The sequence below is a fragment of the Hypanus sabinus genome, chromosome 5, assembly GCF_030144855.1.
Source record: "Hypanus sabinus isolate sHypSab1 chromosome 5, sHypSab1.hap1, whole genome shotgun sequence".
Taxonomy (NCBI): Eukaryota; Metazoa; Chordata; class Chondrichthyes; order Myliobatiformes; family Dasyatidae; genus Hypanus; species Hypanus sabinus.
Window position 1 is genome coordinate 62,931,165 of NC_082710.1, and position 16,993 is coordinate 62,948,157.

Sequence of the window (16,993 nt, forward strand, 5' to 3'; positions counted from 1 at the left end):
TCACGAGTATAGTCTGCCCTCCTTATCCGCGAGGGATTGGTTCCGGGACCCCTTGCGGATACCAAAAATGCGGATGCTCAAGTCCCTTATTCAACCTCTCTTAATTGGTGGACATTAGGACCCAGCGGAACCCCAGACCTTATTTAACCTGTCTCAGTGCGTGGATATTCGGACCTGGCGGTGGAGCTCTGAATCCGCAGTGTTTCTATTCACGAAAGTAATCACAATCGCGATTGAAAATAAAGTGGAAATATTAAAGCGATCGGTAAGAGGTGAAACGTCATCGGTCAGTGTAAAAACGTTAGGCTACGTCGGTCAACGATCGGAACAATTTTAAAGAATAAAGTGAGAAAGGCCCCGATGAAAGCTCCAATTATTACTAAGCAATGCAGTGGTTTAATTATTGGGTTTTGGGTTTTTGATCCTCCACATCAACCCAGCACGGATGGAGAGCACATTCGGAAGCGGTCTGTCACTGGATCGAACTTGGGGGGAAGAAGTTCCCGAGCCCGGCGCTGAAACATAAGTGTTTATATGCATAGAAAGGTAAATTATATACAGTACTATATACTAAGACAAACATTTGACTAACTGAAGCTAAATAATACCGGATGTACCTTTTTCAACTTACTTAGTAAAAGAACTTCAGATTTTTTTTCGATCCCGATCCACGATAACGCACCGTTATGGATTCGGCCTGAACACTGGGTCAAAGGGGCTCTGCTGACAGCCCTTAAATTCTACCTTCTTTCACCTGACCATGTGGGCTTTGAACCAGCCCCTTCCTTGACTCTCGCCAATTCCCCACTTATCTCCTCAATAGCACCCACCTGTTTCTGTTCTCGCCCATTACCCGGTCCATTTAAACCCTGCCTCGACTCACACTCTCTGCTTGTTCGTCCCAGTCCTGAACTGAGTCGTTCCAGCCTGCTATAGTGACTACTGCCAACGGAAATTGTTGAATTCTGTGTTTCCGGATTCTGCCTGTTTGGAACCTGATTCTTGCCTGAAGCACCCGTAATCATCAGCCCTCGCTGGACAGCCTTTCCTGGGTAAGACCTCCACCTGCCATTCCGGCTTCGTGCCTGCCTCCTGGTGTTGAGACTGTTGCCCCTGTGGCCGCTAATAAAATCCTGGTAAAAGAACATTCATTGCTCTGCACTTGAGTCCTACCGCAACCGGCCCCTCCTGACACGCACGCACACCCTCCCGTATACTTTAAATAATCTCTAGATTGCCTGTAACACCTAATACAATGTAAATACTATGTAAAATAGTTGTTATACTGCATTGTTATACTCCCCCAAATCACAGGTCAGGAATGTGATTACGTACTCTCACTGTAGTTTGAACAGCATTAGAACTTCATTCAGTGCAAAGCTGCTTCCCTAACTCTCTGTACTCCAGCCTATCATTTCCCTGTTTTGTCAGCAACTCCCAAACCCAACATCAACTAAAATTACAAAGGCTGTGGCGGAAGAAAATGCCACCAATTCTCCCCCCCCCCCCCCTCCACCCCGGGTCCCAGACCACCAGAGGTGGGAATATATGTCGTTCCTTCATTAGTGGCTAATATCTGGAAACTTCTGTGGAGAACCTTCACCAAAGAGGTTGCTATACCTCATGAAAATAATTCCCAGCGTGTTCCAGTGAGGAATTGTGGAGAGAAACAAAGGGAAGACCTTGCCAGTTACACCCACATTCGAACAGTGAAGACACGCTAAGTGCGAGTTAATGCTAACTGGGAAAAGCTGAGATTTTTTCTTAGTATTGTAGTGCTGGCAGCTTCCAAGTCCAAAGCTGAGAGGAAGGAAGCTGCCTCCTGCAAGTGGACAAAAGACAGGGCGAATGAATTTAATTGTAAAGGTTTATCACTCCCAAAATAAGGAAAAGTACATTCCTCTGCATATCCTCTGCAGTGAGGACAATTCACAAGCTATGTTTAAGATTGACATGTGGTGCATATCAAAACCTTAAAGAAAGTAATTCTGAGCGAGTAGCAGAGTAATTCACACAGTCACTGTAACCGAATCAATGTAAACAAGATGTTGGATGAAACCATACTGGTGTCAACAGGTGGATCAGTTTGGTTGTATTTTTAAGTATAGTCACATTTGCTTCATCAGTATTTGCTTACTTGCTTGGATTTCTACTTCTAGTTTACCTGAAAATCTTCTGAAGATTTATTATATTCGCAGCATCGCAGGTACAACAGGTCAGCACTTTCATCTTTGGGGCCGCGTCTGCTCTCTGCAAAGGCCAGAAGTATGTTTGAGTCTGGAATGTGGAGCAGTGCAGGAATTCGAAATCCACCCGTTCCTGTGCTTTTCTTGAACAGATCGGTTTTGCACAAAGAATCTGAACAAGCCATCTTGATAGAAAGGTAGAACATTTTGCAGTTATATAAAAGATACCAACTTCTCTGCTGAAGGAGGAAGTTGCTCAACATTACTTCTGAATCTTGGTTTTAAACTGTACACATTGAGTAAGTGAGGAGCCCAGGCATTTGGCCTCTCTAGATCATAGCAGCGCTATTAAGAGCAATTCAGCTTGTCCCTGCCCTCCTCCACACACTAAGGAATTCTTCCCTTTCAGTTATTGAATCGTTTGAATTTTCCTTGTCTTTTTCCATGTCAAAATAACTATGTCAAATCTGACCAGAGGATTTGACCTTTTAATCCTTTTGCTCAAAGAGCCAATTGTAATGAAGAGTATTGATTTAATGTCAAACCAATAAATAACTTCTATTGGATCAACACTGAGTTTTTGTTTAATGACTAGCAGTCATTGAATTAGTTTGTGCATTCATATTTCTAAATAAGAGGCTGTGGGTTGAAGGTTCACACCTCTGAGGGAATGCTACAGTCGGAGGTGCTCTCTCCGTGCTTGTGATCTGCTGAATATTAATGTCTTAGGAGATGACAATAAAGAAGGTGATGCAGAATCTTCCACATTCTTAATAATAATGACCGAGACTCTGGTCATCTTCAAATGACTCACCCTCTTCAATGTCACCCTCGGCAGAACTGCAAGAGGCTTATCAAGGAGGTCTGGATAAAAGCAGGGGCAGTTGTATGAGTAACAAAAAAAAACAAATTAGTAGCAGCATCAGACCAGTTGGCCTATTTTGTGTTGTCAGAGGGTATCTATACTCATGTTAGGACAACCTTCTCCTCCCAGAAATTCACCTGCTGAATCTCCTTTGGAATACTTGTATTGCTACTGAATCCTTTTTAAGTAAGGTGACTAAAACTGTTTGCGTGCACGGCCTCATCCTGTACAACTATGAAAAATAAACAGCCTGCTTTTTGAACCACAATCCCTTTACGACATCGGCCAACATATAATTTGCCGTCTGAGCTACCTTTTGGACATTCCTGTTAGTTTTTTGTGATGAATGTTCTGAACCCCCAGGCTCTCTCAACTTCACTCATCCGCAATCCCTCTGCATTTCGATAATAATCCATCCTCTGATTGTTCACACTTCCCACATTTATCCACGCCACCTCTTTTCTCCCAGCCACTCAATCTAACCTTTTGCAGAGCCACAATGTCCTCATCACCAAATGGCGTCTCCACTTATTTCCAGGTCATTGGCAAGCTTGGAACTTCACATTCTGTTCCATCCTCCAGGTCATTAATCTGAATACTGTAGTAATCAACTGAGGGGAAAGAAGCGATCCCAGGGGTACTCAATTGGCTCGGTCCTTCCAGCCTGTACTATCCACACTAACACACTTCCTCCAGTAACTTGGGGCTTACCTACTGTAAATATAACTTTATATAAACCAGTAAGACCCCGGCATCGCATCAGATACACAACATTCAGCAAAAGTCCCGATGCCTCTTGTCCAGTCTGCCAGTTCCTCTTCAGTGCTTCTCCCATTCACAGGCACCCTTCCTTCCGGACGAACGAAAGTGAAGGATCACTGGCAGTTGAAACAATTGGTTGGGATTTGTGCAGAAAGTAGAGTTAGGAAGAGGGAAAGCGACAGGAAGTGCCCAGGGTATTGGGCTGGGAGAACAGACTGGTGCCGTTTTGTGCTCTGAGAGACGGGGGTCGCTAAGGCTGAGCCGGAGAACCGCTGGTCGCGGGCACCTCAGAAGCGGCGGGGCTCCACTGACAGAGACGAGGATGGGACAGGGTATTCGACCCCTCGGTTCACCGGCCAGCTCCGGATTCGCTCTCACTGTCTCCGGAGGGAACAGGAGGAGTTGCACGATTCACCCCATCTCTGACCGTCGGCCACTTACCCCGGGTCGGTAACTGTCTCCGGATCCAAAACGCTGCCGCCCGTCTCGGCCGCTGAGAAATACAGTCACCACCAGAGCAAATTCCCTCTCATTAAATAGTGAGAACACCACACCCTCACCCTCCACCCCCCCACCGTCACCGCCCCGGATCCAAGTTGTCCGATTGTTTCTGCCAACAGCTCTCCTCTGCGATACCGAACTGTTTGCTAGAAATTCACTGAACTGTGAATTCCCAGAAATTGGCAAGAAAGAGATGCAGCTGTTTACCTGTTTGCAAAGATTCATTCCCCTTTGGTCAGCCGCCTTCATCGCAAATAATTTACGTTACAACACACACATAAAACGAGGGAGAACCCGGCAGGTCAGGCAGCATCCACAGAGGGAAACAAACAGTCAATGTTTCAGGCCGAGACCCTTCATCAGGAGCGAAAAGGAAGAGTGTAGACTTCCAAAAATAAAACAAAGTGAGGAGTCTTATGTTCCAGAAAAACCACAACACATTTTACTGTCAACCGGCTTCTTCCTCTTTCTGAAAAAGTACTCCCTGAATCAGTGTTGTTCCTGCCCAGCTAGAGGTACCACAGATTTCACAACAGGCCAATTCCAGGAAATAAATCTGTGAACAAAGACAACCCTTGGACTTGGCTTTCATACACATGACAAAGGCATTTGATACAGTATAACACCAAGCACTCTGGTATATACCATCAAAACATGGCTGTCCTGAAAAGTACTGATGAATACTGAGGCATGTTAGCCACAGGGCTCAGCATAGTGGAGCTGAATCTGAACGCATCATTGCAACACAGGGGTTAAACAGGGCTGCATCATTGCACCCACACTATCTTTATTGCTGTCATCCTTCACCTCAATGGCCAAGACCTGCCACAGAAAATCCCAATTATTTATAGAATGGACAACAGGCAGAGTTGTACAGCATAGAAACAGGTCCTTTGACCCACTGCTTCTATACCAACCTTTATGCATATCTACACTAAACTCACGGCTGTGTTAATTCCATACCCTGCTATATGTTACCACTCCTGCCTCCATTACCCCCTCTGGCATAGTTAGGAACTCTATATACTGATTAAGGAAACTTCCCTGAATATATTTGACAAACTTTATCCCATCCATCTGCCAGTTCTCCCCTATTGAAACCCAGGATCATTAATAGCTACAATATTTTAACTTCAAATACTGATCTATGCTCTAAGCTCATCTGTCTTACCTATGCTTTCCTTGGTGTCATGGTCCCGTCTGGCTGTCCCCCATCTCGCTCCTATCTGCTTAATGATGATGCCTTAATTCCAGTCATTCGATTCCGAATTGCTGCTAGTTCAATTAATTACAGCACTCCTGGTTCCCATCAGAGACTGCAGGATAAGAACTCTAACGTCACAGCGACGTGTCGCCAGTTCGTTGGTTGATTCCAGTGAGTGTTACTTCTAAGCTCCACTCCATTCACTGGTTATTTCTATGAAAACCTCGTCTAGGAGTCAAGATTCCCCTGGGTGTCTGTCCCATGTTCGCAACTGTGCTAGCGCCTCTCAACCCTGTCTCTGTGCCTTGCGTGTGGTTAAGTGCCTTGCTCAAGGACACTCACGCTGCCTCGGCTGAGGCTAGAACTATTGACCTTCAGATCACCAGCCCAAAGCCTTAACCACTTGGCCATGCGCCAACACATGTTCTCCTGCACTTGGGTTCATCCCCAGTCACTACCTTGCAACACTTGGCTGTGTTATGATCCCAGCTCCCTCCTTTGTGAGAATTGCAAGAGCACCCGTCGAAGGGGGGGGGGGGGTCAGTAGACCCAGTCAGAGAGAGAGAGAGACGTGCCAAATTGTAGGTACCACCAGCGATACAGAATAAAGACAACAGCGACTATTGTCTCATGGAGACCACGTGAAAAGCCTTTGGGCAAGGTGGGCTGGTTGAGAGAGAGATTGCATCATCCCAACCTGATTGACACCTGCGACCCCGTGAGGAAGTATAAAGGAGAGTCTCAGGGGGACAGCCCCTCAGACGCACCCAGAAGACACGAGAGGGTGGTCCCGCAGCAGCGGGAAGCCATTCTGAAGGAAGCCACGTGCGTTAGATTCCGGGATTGGAATCTGTGGCTGGAATCACAGGAAACCGCTTTTAACTAACATCGGGGAGAGGAAACCAACACTCCCCCGATTTCACGGAAGATTCATCAAGACTCGGCAAGTTCTTTCTCTTCTCCCCCCAATCTCTCTCTCTCGGTCACCCCACGAAAAACCCAGCGATTTCCAACGGGCTGCGGCCGGCAGACTTTCAGAGTGACTTTTATATTTCCAACGGACAATCTATTAACCCCTAGACACCAGCAGAGCTCATTTAATAATGATGATTATTAATATACCCGCGCTTTAGATTGAGTGTTGACAATGTGCCCTATCTGAATGTATGTATTAACCCTACTTTTGTGTCCCTTTACGAATAAAACTTTTGAAAATAGTGACAACAGACTTCAACAGACCTCTCTATCTTTGCTGGTAAGTTATCCAGTTACGGGATACGTAACAATTGGGTTGCTCGTCCGTGATTTGCCACCAAATTGGGAGGCCAGTGAATCGGGCTTGTAAATCAAAAACTTGAATCTCGTTACGCGGGTAGCCAGACGGGAAACCAGCAAAGATGGGCGTGGGTGAATTTATGCAAAGCCCGACGGTGGGGGCGCTAGAGGCGGCCACCAAATCAGACTTGTTAAATTTGGCGAAGGGGTTGAACCTCACAGAAGTGAGGTCGTCCATGAAAAAGCGGGAGGTACGAAGGGCCATAACCCAGTATTACGTTGGGAAGAATGTGTTTGAAGATGAGGTATTGGAAGATATCCCTGACAAAGTACCATCAAGTGGGACGGTTCAGTTAGAGGTGGAGAAATTAAAGTTGGAACGTGAACTTAAGTTAAAAGAGCTGGAAGTGGCGGAGAGAGAGAGAGAGCTGTGAACGAGAGCAGTTTAAATCTGGCCAGTTTTGATTTGGCCGAGACGTCTTTGCCGTCCTTGTGCCACGAGGGTTCCGAGGGTGGTAAGACGAAGAGTAGTAAAGTGAAGGGGGGTAAGGGAGAGGAGATAGATCTGCCCTTAGCGAAGAGAAAGGTCCTAGAAGTAGGAGATAAAGATGAGAAACAGATAAAGCTGTTAAAAGGTCCAGAGTTGGACATGGATGATCTGTCTGGTTTGGCAGAATTGTTTGAAGAACTTGAGAGTTCTAAAGGTGTTCCCGATAATGAGAGGAGGGCAGTCCTAGATGGAAAGGATACCCTTGCCTCAAAGGAGTCTGCTGAAAAGGCCGAGGGGGTTGTTTCAGCTCGCAGGGTTGCGCCTTCCCCGGGTGGGAGCTGCCCAGAGAGTAACTGGGAGGATCGGGGGAAGTTAGAATTTGAAAAAGGTACGGGTGTTGAAAGCCTGGAAGAGGCCAATGTCCCGTTTGAGTGTGTCCGAGATGGGGATGCCCGAGGGGCTGAACCTAGTAACGGAGCTCAGAAGAAGTCTGAGGTATCTGACCCTTTAGGCTCTATCTAGCTCTTTAGGCCTCGTTCAGGTCGTGCGGAGAATAAGTCTGCAGTGTTTCAATCCATCTCCTCTCTGCTCTTTTTCTTTGGGCGTTTGTCCAGTTTATGTTAGTTTCCAGGCCTAATATTTTTAAGAAGTACCCCCCATGTTCCTGGAAGTGTCTGCTAACCGGTCTGTTTTGGATACCCCTTCTGATGTTACTGATGTTACGGGGCGGCCGTCCTTGTGGGTCAGATGGACTCGGTTCAGTGGGAAAAGGGTTAACCTTGGTAACCGGGGAAAGTGTGAGCTCCCCGGCGTCTGTACTCGAAGGAGTGTTCAAAGTTAATGCAGAATTTAAGAATGGGGGGGGGGGTGAGGATTGTTGGCGAAGGAAACGAAAAGCCTGTAGTTTCCAAATCGAAGGAAGAAATCTTAAACCTGGCAGATCGCTCACAGAGTGAGCCGGGGGATAGCGGGGCCCCCCACTCTATTGTTATGCCAGGATGGGGTGTGAAAAAGCCGCCTTCGAAATGCTACTTGAGTGAAGAGTTCGAATCAAACACCAATAGCCTGAAGGGGACTGATAAAAGGGCCAGCCACCTGGGTAAAATCGAAGAATTGGGTGAAAAGGGTCTAAGTCTGGGGCACGGTGTTGCAAAAATAACCCCGATGAGCGGGGCGGGCGGGAGTTCACCACGCAAGACTACTCAAGTTCCCCATGGGGGGGCTCGCCGGAAAAGAGGCGACGGTTAATGCAGATGCCATTGTTAGGCAGCCAGGCAGGTTGAACAGGTTTGCGCCAAAGCCTGTGAATAATAAAGACAGCCCTTTGGAGACCTGCCAGTTAAGTTAAACGACCGAAACAATTAGTATCCGCGTAAACTTTTGTAAATGCACCTAAGCTAAGGTCACACCTCCTTAGTTTTGTTGCTTAGAAAAAAAAATTAAATAGGTGGTTATTGAATTGAAGTCTGATGTACAGTTCGCAATGTTAAGATCTGAAAGAAAGGGACACTGTAATCGTTAACTATTTAGATACTGACTTGAATGTATAACAGTAGTATTTTGTGAAAAGAAAAACTTGAGTATTATGTTAGATCCAAAACTCCTGTAAGACTGTGGACCAATCCGTTTTAACCGCTGATAAAACGTCTTTTAAGAGGGGAGGTGTTATGATTCCAGACCCCTCCTTTGTGAGAATCGCAAGAGCACCTGTCGAGGGGGGGGGGGCAGTAGACCCAGTTGGAGAGAGAGAGAGAGAGACGTGCCAAATTGCAGGTACCACCAGCAATACAGAATAAAGACAACAGTGACTAATGTCACATGGAGACCACGTGAAAAGCCTTTGGGCAAGGTGGGCTGGTTGAGAGAGAGATTGCATCATCCCAACCTGATTGACACCTGTGACCCCGTGAGGAAGTATAAAGGAGAGTCTGAGGGGGACAGCCCCTCCGACGCACCAAGAAGACACGAGAGGGTGGTCCCACAGCAGCGGGAAGCCATTCTGAAGGAAGCCACGTGCGTTAGATTCCGGGATTGGAATCTGTGGCTGGAATCACAGGAAACCGCTTTTAACTAACATCGGGGAGAGGAAACCAACACTCCCCCGATTTCACGGAAGATTCATCAAGACTTGGCAAGTTCTTTCTCTTCTCCCCCCAATCTCTCTCTCTCGGTCGCCCCACGAAAAACCCAGCGATTTCCAACGGGCTGAGGCCGGCAGACTTTCAGAGTGACTTTTATATTTCCAACGGACAATCTATTAACCCCTAGACATCAGCAGAGCTCATTTAACAATGATGACTATTAATATACCCGCGCTTTAGATTGAGTGTTGACAATGTGCCCTATCTGAATGTATGTATTAACCCTATTTTTGTGTCCCTTTACGAATAAAACGTTTGAAAATAGTGACAACAGACTTCAACAGACCTCTCTATCTTTGCTGGTAAGTTATCCAGTTACGGGATATGTAACAGCTGTGTAAGTCTAGGGAAGACAATCTTCAACCCCCCACCCCCGAAAATTGTGAGATTGAGGTGTGACGCCCCCCCCACAAACTCCCTGTTTGTCTGCATGTTGTATAATTCACCACCATGTTACAAATTAATATCACGAAATAATTGACTGTACACTGCATACGATGAATATTTATGAATCTTAACTGAAGGGTCAGTAAATAATAACAAAAAGGAAAGGTCGCATTCTAATTAAACAGTCAAATGTGCACAAGTGGGAGCTCATCTTGAACTTCTCTATCAGTGACACTCTGAGCCCTCGGTCAACGTGAAACCTCACACCACCTTCTGAATGTCGTTCCCAATCCATCTCCCACCGGATCGTACGCTACGACCGGTTCCCCCCAACGTCTTCTCTCTCCATCTCCTCGTGAACAAAAAAATTCTCAAGCCCAACCTCAACGGCCCTTAGCAAGAAAACCTCCCGCTAACTGGACGGCACACATTCCACATCATCCCTTATCTTCAACAGTAACCCAAATAGGCTGAAAGCAGAACAGAGCTGCTAAACGAAATACCTACAGCTTAACAGTAAAGATGTGAACCAGGGCACTACACCAACTAAACTTCTTGCATTGAAATAGATGCAATGCCATGCTCAACCTTTCATTCCTGTCTTTGAACATCTGTTTAACCTCTACTTTCCCCACACCCACTACATTAGCTGTGCTGGAATGCTGGTTCCCATCTCTCTGTAACTCTCGTTTAAACTCCCTGGAGCAACACTTTAAACTGTCTGGCAAAGATATTGACTTCCCCTCCAGATTAAGTCCAATCTGTCCCCTTTGTACTGGTCCCGCCCTCCCTGGAAGAGAACCCAATGATCCAAAAAAATCTAAAACACTCACTCTTCCTCCATCTCCTTAGACACAAGCTAAACTGTATTCTCTTCATATCTCTGGCCTCACTAGCACATGGCACAGTTAGCAATCCTGAGATCACAACCCGGGAGGTCCTGTCCTTTAACTGAGCACCTAAGTCCCTGAACTTGCTTTGCAGGAACTCATCACCCTTCCTACCTATGTCTTTGGTACTGACATGGACAATGACCTGTGACAGCTCACCCTCCTCCTTTAGAACGCTATGGACTTGATCTGAGAAGTCCCTGATCCTGGCACCTGGGAGGAAACATAACATTCGGGAATCTCATTCTTGTCCATAGAAACTTCTGTCTGTTCACCTAAACAATGAACACCCCCTCCCCTCCCCACCAAAGATGACAGTTCACTGATTCTGCCCCATTCCCCTCTGAGTCACAGAGTTAAATTCAGTGCCAGGGAACTGACTGTCATGTCTTTCCTCTGCAAGTCATCACCCACTTGAGATTCTGAAACAATATACTTGCTATTGTAGGGAATGGCCACAGGGGTAACCTGCATTGTCTCCATTCCTTCTCCTGATGGTTTCCCTATTCAATGTTTCTTCATCTTAGGTGTAACCACCTCCCTGTGTCTCCTGTCAGTCAATGCTCAGCCTCCTGAATAAGCCAAAGGTCATCCAGCTCCAACTCCAGTTCCCTAACACTGTCTATAAAAAGCTTCAGCTTGATGCAGTTCTTGCAGAAGTAGTTGTCAGGAAGACTGGAAGTCTCCTTGTCCTACCACATCCCAATAGAGGATCACTCGACTGTCCCTTTCTGTCATTTCTACTGCTCTAGCTGTGCAACAAGTAAGAAATAAAGAAAGAAGCTTACCAAAAACTTCTCTCGGCCTCCACCTCTCCTTGGCAAAGCATCTTGAACCAAAGCCTCAGCTCCCCACTCTAACCCTGGCCCACTATCACATTGGCTGCTCCCTAAGTGGTTGCTCTGCTTAAAGCTAACTTGTTTTTATTGTCCCTTGACATCTTCCTAGTAACCCAAATGAACTGCAGAGCACTGGAAATCCCGATAGGCCCCGCTCATTTTTTAAATCTAACGCTAAAATCTGCATGCAATTTCTTCTGCAATCTATCCTATTTATTTCTTGCTGATTCATAATGTCATAATTAATTATTGAGATGCTGGATGAGACCATACTGGTGTCAACAGGTGGATCAGTTTGGTTGTATTTTTAAGTATAGTCACATTTGCTTCATCAGTATTTGCTTACTTGCTTGGATTTCTACTTCTAGTTTACCTGGAAATCTTCTGATGATTTATTATATTCGCCTCGTCGCAGGTACAACAGGTCAGCACTTTCATCTTTGGGGCCGCGTCTGCTCTCCGTAAAGGCCAGAAGTATGCTTGAGTCTGGAATGTGGAGCAGTGCAGGAATTCGAAATCCATCCTGTTTCTTGAACAGATCGGTTTTGCGCAAAGAATCTGAAGAAGCCATCTCGGTAGAAAGGTAGAACATTTTGCAGTTATATAAAAGATACCAACTTCTCTGCTGAAAGAGAAATTTCCTCAACATTACTTCTGAATCTTGGTTTTAAACTGTACACATTGAATAAGTGAGGAGCCCAGGCATTTGGCCTCTCTAGATCACAGCAGCGCTATTAAGAGCAATTCAGCTTGTCCCTGCCCTGCCCTCCTCCACACACTAAGGAATTCTTCCCTTTCAGTTATTGAATCGTTTGAATTTTCCTTGTCTTTTTCCATGTCCAAATAACTATGTCAAATCTGACCAGAGGATTTGACCTTTTAATCTTTTCTCTCAAAGAGCCAATTGTAATGAAGAGTATTGATCTAATGTCAAACCAAATTTCTATTGGAGTGCCAGGGCTCTCAATGTCCAGACAACGGTCCCACATCTACCATCCTTCATCCGGGAAGGAGAGAAACCGATGTCTAACCCCTTGCCTCATGACTCATGCACACTGAGTGCAGCCAGGGACTGGGAAATGCGTGTCGATTTAGGCCAGAAAATAACCTTCCCATCTGAAATTGCAATGACCAACCTGTGGCCTGGCCTGGTCCTTTGGTCCAACTCCTGTCTTTATCATTGAGCTGACGGTCCCCTGGGTGGACACTGTGGATGGGGCTTATGAATGGAAAAGGCTGCGATATGCCAACTATTCAGTTGAAGCAGAGGAGCGAGGCTGGAACGTAAAAGTGCGCCCAGTTGAGGTGGGGTGCAGGGGCTTTGTAGCCAGTTCCACTGTAAGGCTGCTGAGGGAAGGAGTCAGAGGGCAGGCCCATAGGAAAGCAATCGAAGCACTTCCTAATGTCGCCGAACTGAGCAGTCACTGGCTGTGGCTGAAAAGAAAGGATGCTGTCTGGGCTGCCAAGTGACCATCTAGAGACTCACCACGTGACACACACCCAGGTCTGGTCAGCCTGTGGTGGGCCTGCCTCAGCTGAGGGTGTCTTGTGATAAAAGACCGAAACACCCAGTGATGTCGAGGTGCACAACTGCAGATGTGTCGTAATGGTGGTAATATCATCTAGTGGTCATCTTTAAGAACTACTTCCACTCAACTCAAGTGCAGTGCAGAAACTGTAGGGATTGTAACATCTAGTCCTATTAATCTAACTAAACAGTGGGTTGAAGGTTCACACCTCTGAAGGAATGCTACAGTGTCAGAGGTGCTCTCTCCTTGCTTGTGATCTGCTGAATATTAATGTCTTAGGAGGACAATAAAGAAGGTGATGCAGAATCTTCCACATTCTTAATAATAATGATGGAGACTCTGGTCATCTTCAAATGACTCACCCTCTTCAATGTCACCCTCGGCAGAACTGCAAGAGGCTTATCAAGGAGATCTGGAAAAAGCCAGGGCAGTTGTATGAGTAACAAAAAAAAACATATTAGTAGCAGCATCAGACCAGTTCACCTATTTTGTGTTGTCAGAGGGTATCTGTACTCTTGTTAGAACAAACTTCTCCTCCCAGAAATTCACCTGCTGAATCTCCTTTGGAATACTTGTATTGCTACTGAATCCTTTTTAAGTAAGGTGATTAAAACTGTTTGCGTGCACGGCCTCATCCAGTACAACTATGAAAAATAAACAGCCTGCTTTTTGAACCACAATCCCTTTACGACATCGGCCAACATATAATTTGCCATCTGAGCTACCTTTTGGACTTTCCTGTTAGCTTTTTGTGATGAATGTTCTGAACCCCCAGGCTCTCTCAACTTCACTCATCCGCAATCCCTCTGCATTTCGATAATAATCCATCCTTTGATTGTTCACACTTCCCACATTTATCCATGCCACCTCTTTTCTCCCAGCCACTCAATCTAACCTTTTGCAGATCCACAATGTCCTCATCACCAAATGGCGTCTCCACTTATTTCCAGGTCATTGGCAAGCTTGGAACTTCACATTCTGTTCCATCCTCCAGGTCATTAATCTGAATACTGTAGTAATCAACTGAGGGGAAAGAAGCAATCCCAGGGGTACTCAATTGGCTCGGTCCTTCCAGCCTGTACTATCCACACTAACACACTTCCTCCAGTAACGGGGCTTACCTACTGTAAATATAACTTTATATAAACCAGTAAGACCCCGGCATCGCATCAGATACACAACATTCAGCAAAAGTCCCGATGCCTCTTGTCCAGTCTGCCAGTTCCTCTTCAGTGCTTCTCCCATTCACAGGCACCCTTCCTTCCGGACGAACGAAAGTGAAGGATCACTGGCAGTTGAAACAATTGGTTGGGATTTGTGCAGAAAGTAGAGTTAGGAAGAGGGAAAGCGACAGGAAGTGCCCAGGGGATTGGGCTGGGAGAAGAGACTGGTGCCGCTTTGTGCTCTGAGAGACGGGGGTCGCTAAGGCTGAGCCGGAGAACCGCTGGTCGCGGGCACCTCAGAAGCGGCGGGGCTCCACTGACAGAGACGAGGATGGGACAGGGTATTCGACCCCTCGGTTCACCGGCCAGCTCCGGATTCGCTCTCACTGTCTCCGGAGTGAAATAGTGAGACCAGCGCTCCCTCACCCCCACCGTCACCAACCCGGATCCACGTTGTCCGACTGCCTTTGCAACGGAACTCCTCTGCGATATTCAACTGTTTACTGTACTGTGTTTGTAGGCCTTCATTAGTCTCGATAGACCATGGATTTGCACCTTGGAAAGTTTCCAGAGCGCAAGCCTGGGCAAGGCTTTTTTTAATGGAAGACCGGCAGTTGTTTACTGTACTAGTAATTCACTGAACTGTGAATTCTGAGAAGATCCTTTCGCAAGAAATAGAAGCTGCTGCTTAGCTGTTTGCCAAGATTCATTCCCCTTTGGTCAGCCGCCTTCATCGCGAATAATTGACGTTACAACACGCACATAAAACACTGAAGAACCCAGCAGGTCAGGCAGCATCCACAGAGGGAAACGAACTGTCAATGTTTCAGGCCAAGACCCTTCATACTAAATAACATCAGACCAGCTGCGTAAACTGAACCTCAACCCAACGTCAGTGGTGTGAATTCCATACGTTTCCACCAGTTAGGTTACCCCACCCCAGAATTCACTAAAACCGGCGTTCTGAGCCTGTTCAGAGCTCAGACCAGCGGCCTGGCTCTGATCTGTTGTTCCATGGGTGACGGAACAGCAGAGGTCTCTGACTCATCCGGAGACGTGTTGACACGCTCATGGCCACGTCCTCACAGCAGGGGCATGGAGGCAGAATTCTCCAAATCTTGGTGGGCCGGTTTAAGATGATCTACTGAAATACATTCAAGTTTACCCCTCCTATCTGTGATAAAGGACTTTCCTTCCTGTTCCAAAACATGGAACGGGCCTGAGGGGATGTTGTTGTGTGTCATGGCAGGCGAAAACAAACGAGGTTGAATGTGGGTCAACAGGAGCCCAAGAGTGCTGTACTTGATGGGAGGTAGGAATAGGTGCAGAGGAATTGAATTCACTGAGGAGGGTGGAGTACTGTTGAGAAGCCAAAAAGCGGAGGTGGTGTCAGAAATGAAATCACCTGGCAATTGTACTGGCTGTCGTGTACCAACTCGGCCGTGGACCAGGCAGGTCCTCTTTCGGATCTGCTCTGAGCCCCAGAAGGACCCATGGGAGATGATCATGCCAACACTCATCAGTCAGGGAAGCCCTCAGAGCAGCCTTTAAGGAGTGGTGAAAGCACTCGCATTGGCCATTGGACTGCGGGTGATATGCTGTAATGTAACGTATCTTACACAGAGATCTGGGACACCACAGCCCAGAGTTATGATAGAGTGGGGGCTGCAGTCTAGGAAATCGCAGATGGGGCACTAAACCGAGCAAATCCAGTGTTAATGAATGCCCGAGCCACATCTGCGGCCATTGTTGATTCTGGAGGGACAACCTCTGACCACTTGGTCCACCATGGTAGGGAGGTGGGTGAAACCACGGGAGTGGGGGGAGGGGCAGAAGAGGACCAACAAGCTCCACACTGACATGGTCAAACATGCTCAGGGCCCTCAAAAAGTGGCAATGGCACCTGAACATGAACATATTTGCCCGCTGCCACTCCACACAGGCTGCAGCCCAATCACGCACGTCCTTTCTACGCAAACTTTAGTGCAACCAGTTTCTATGAGGCCTTTCAGCCCAGATGTGAGAGGCCAAGTATGGAGCCAAAAGCAGTCCATCTCCAGTTTGCGGGCATGATGGAGAGAAAACAATCAGTTGAGACATTGCACAGGAGAGAAACTACAGCTTCCACAGGCCTGTGACCGCTGTTTGGTAAGCCTGGCCTCCAGGTCAATGTGTACGGCCTCAATGTCTGGCTGTGAGAGGCAGTCAACCATGGCATTATTTCTTCCCTTGGTATGCTGTATATCAGTCGTGAGCTCTGATGTGTAGGCCAGCTGGTGTTGCTGCCGTGCCGGCCAGGGGTCTGATATTTGGCCATCACGTGCATGAAGGGTTTGTGGTTAATGAATGCTGTGTAATGGTGACCCTCTAGAATAAAACAAAAATGGTGGACAGCCAGATAGAGAGTATAAGTCTTTTCATGTTGCCTAAGTCAGCCTTCTCAGTTACCAGCTTTTCCAGGTCCAGTCTCCGTGCGCAGGCATGGACTGGCGGGCCAGCTGTGGGAATGTGGTGTTCAACCCCATGTTTTGTGACTGTAGTGGAGAATGTGGGTTCGGTGAGGCCCGGGAATTCACCCTGCAGTTAAGTAAACTTACGTGCGCCAGGCAGAGACCTTGTGGGGAACTTACTGGTGGAGCAGAATAATGACTCAAAGTCCTTGAAATCCTCAAGCCGTCAGGTCTTAAGACCGACTAACAGTCCTTGGGCACACGGGAGATCTGAATGGTCTAGACACTCTAGTCAGGACAAAGTCCCATGT

General features: G+C 46.9%; 1 protein-coding gene across 7 annotated transcripts in view; it reads right to left on the reverse strand.

Annotated features, from left to right (window-relative positions):
* The window catches only part of LOC132394192 (sialidase-2-like), an 82,771-nt gene extending 69,277 nt beyond the window's left edge, over window positions 1–13,494 (reverse strand). Inside the window, exons 1-2 of one of the 7 annotated variants that reach the window (XM_059970040.1) lie at window positions 13,432–13,494; window positions 2,165–2,371 (exon numbers count right to left, since the gene is read on the reverse strand). In XM_059970040.1, the coding sequence (XP_059826023.1) occupies window positions 2,165–2,371 (207 nt within the window). In that variant the 5' untranslated portion in view covers window positions 13,432–13,494. The other 6 variants (XM_059970038.1, XM_059970044.1, XM_059970039.1 and 3 more) reach the window with 6 other exon arrangements.
* Window positions 13,495–16,993: the final 3,499 nt, after the last annotated feature.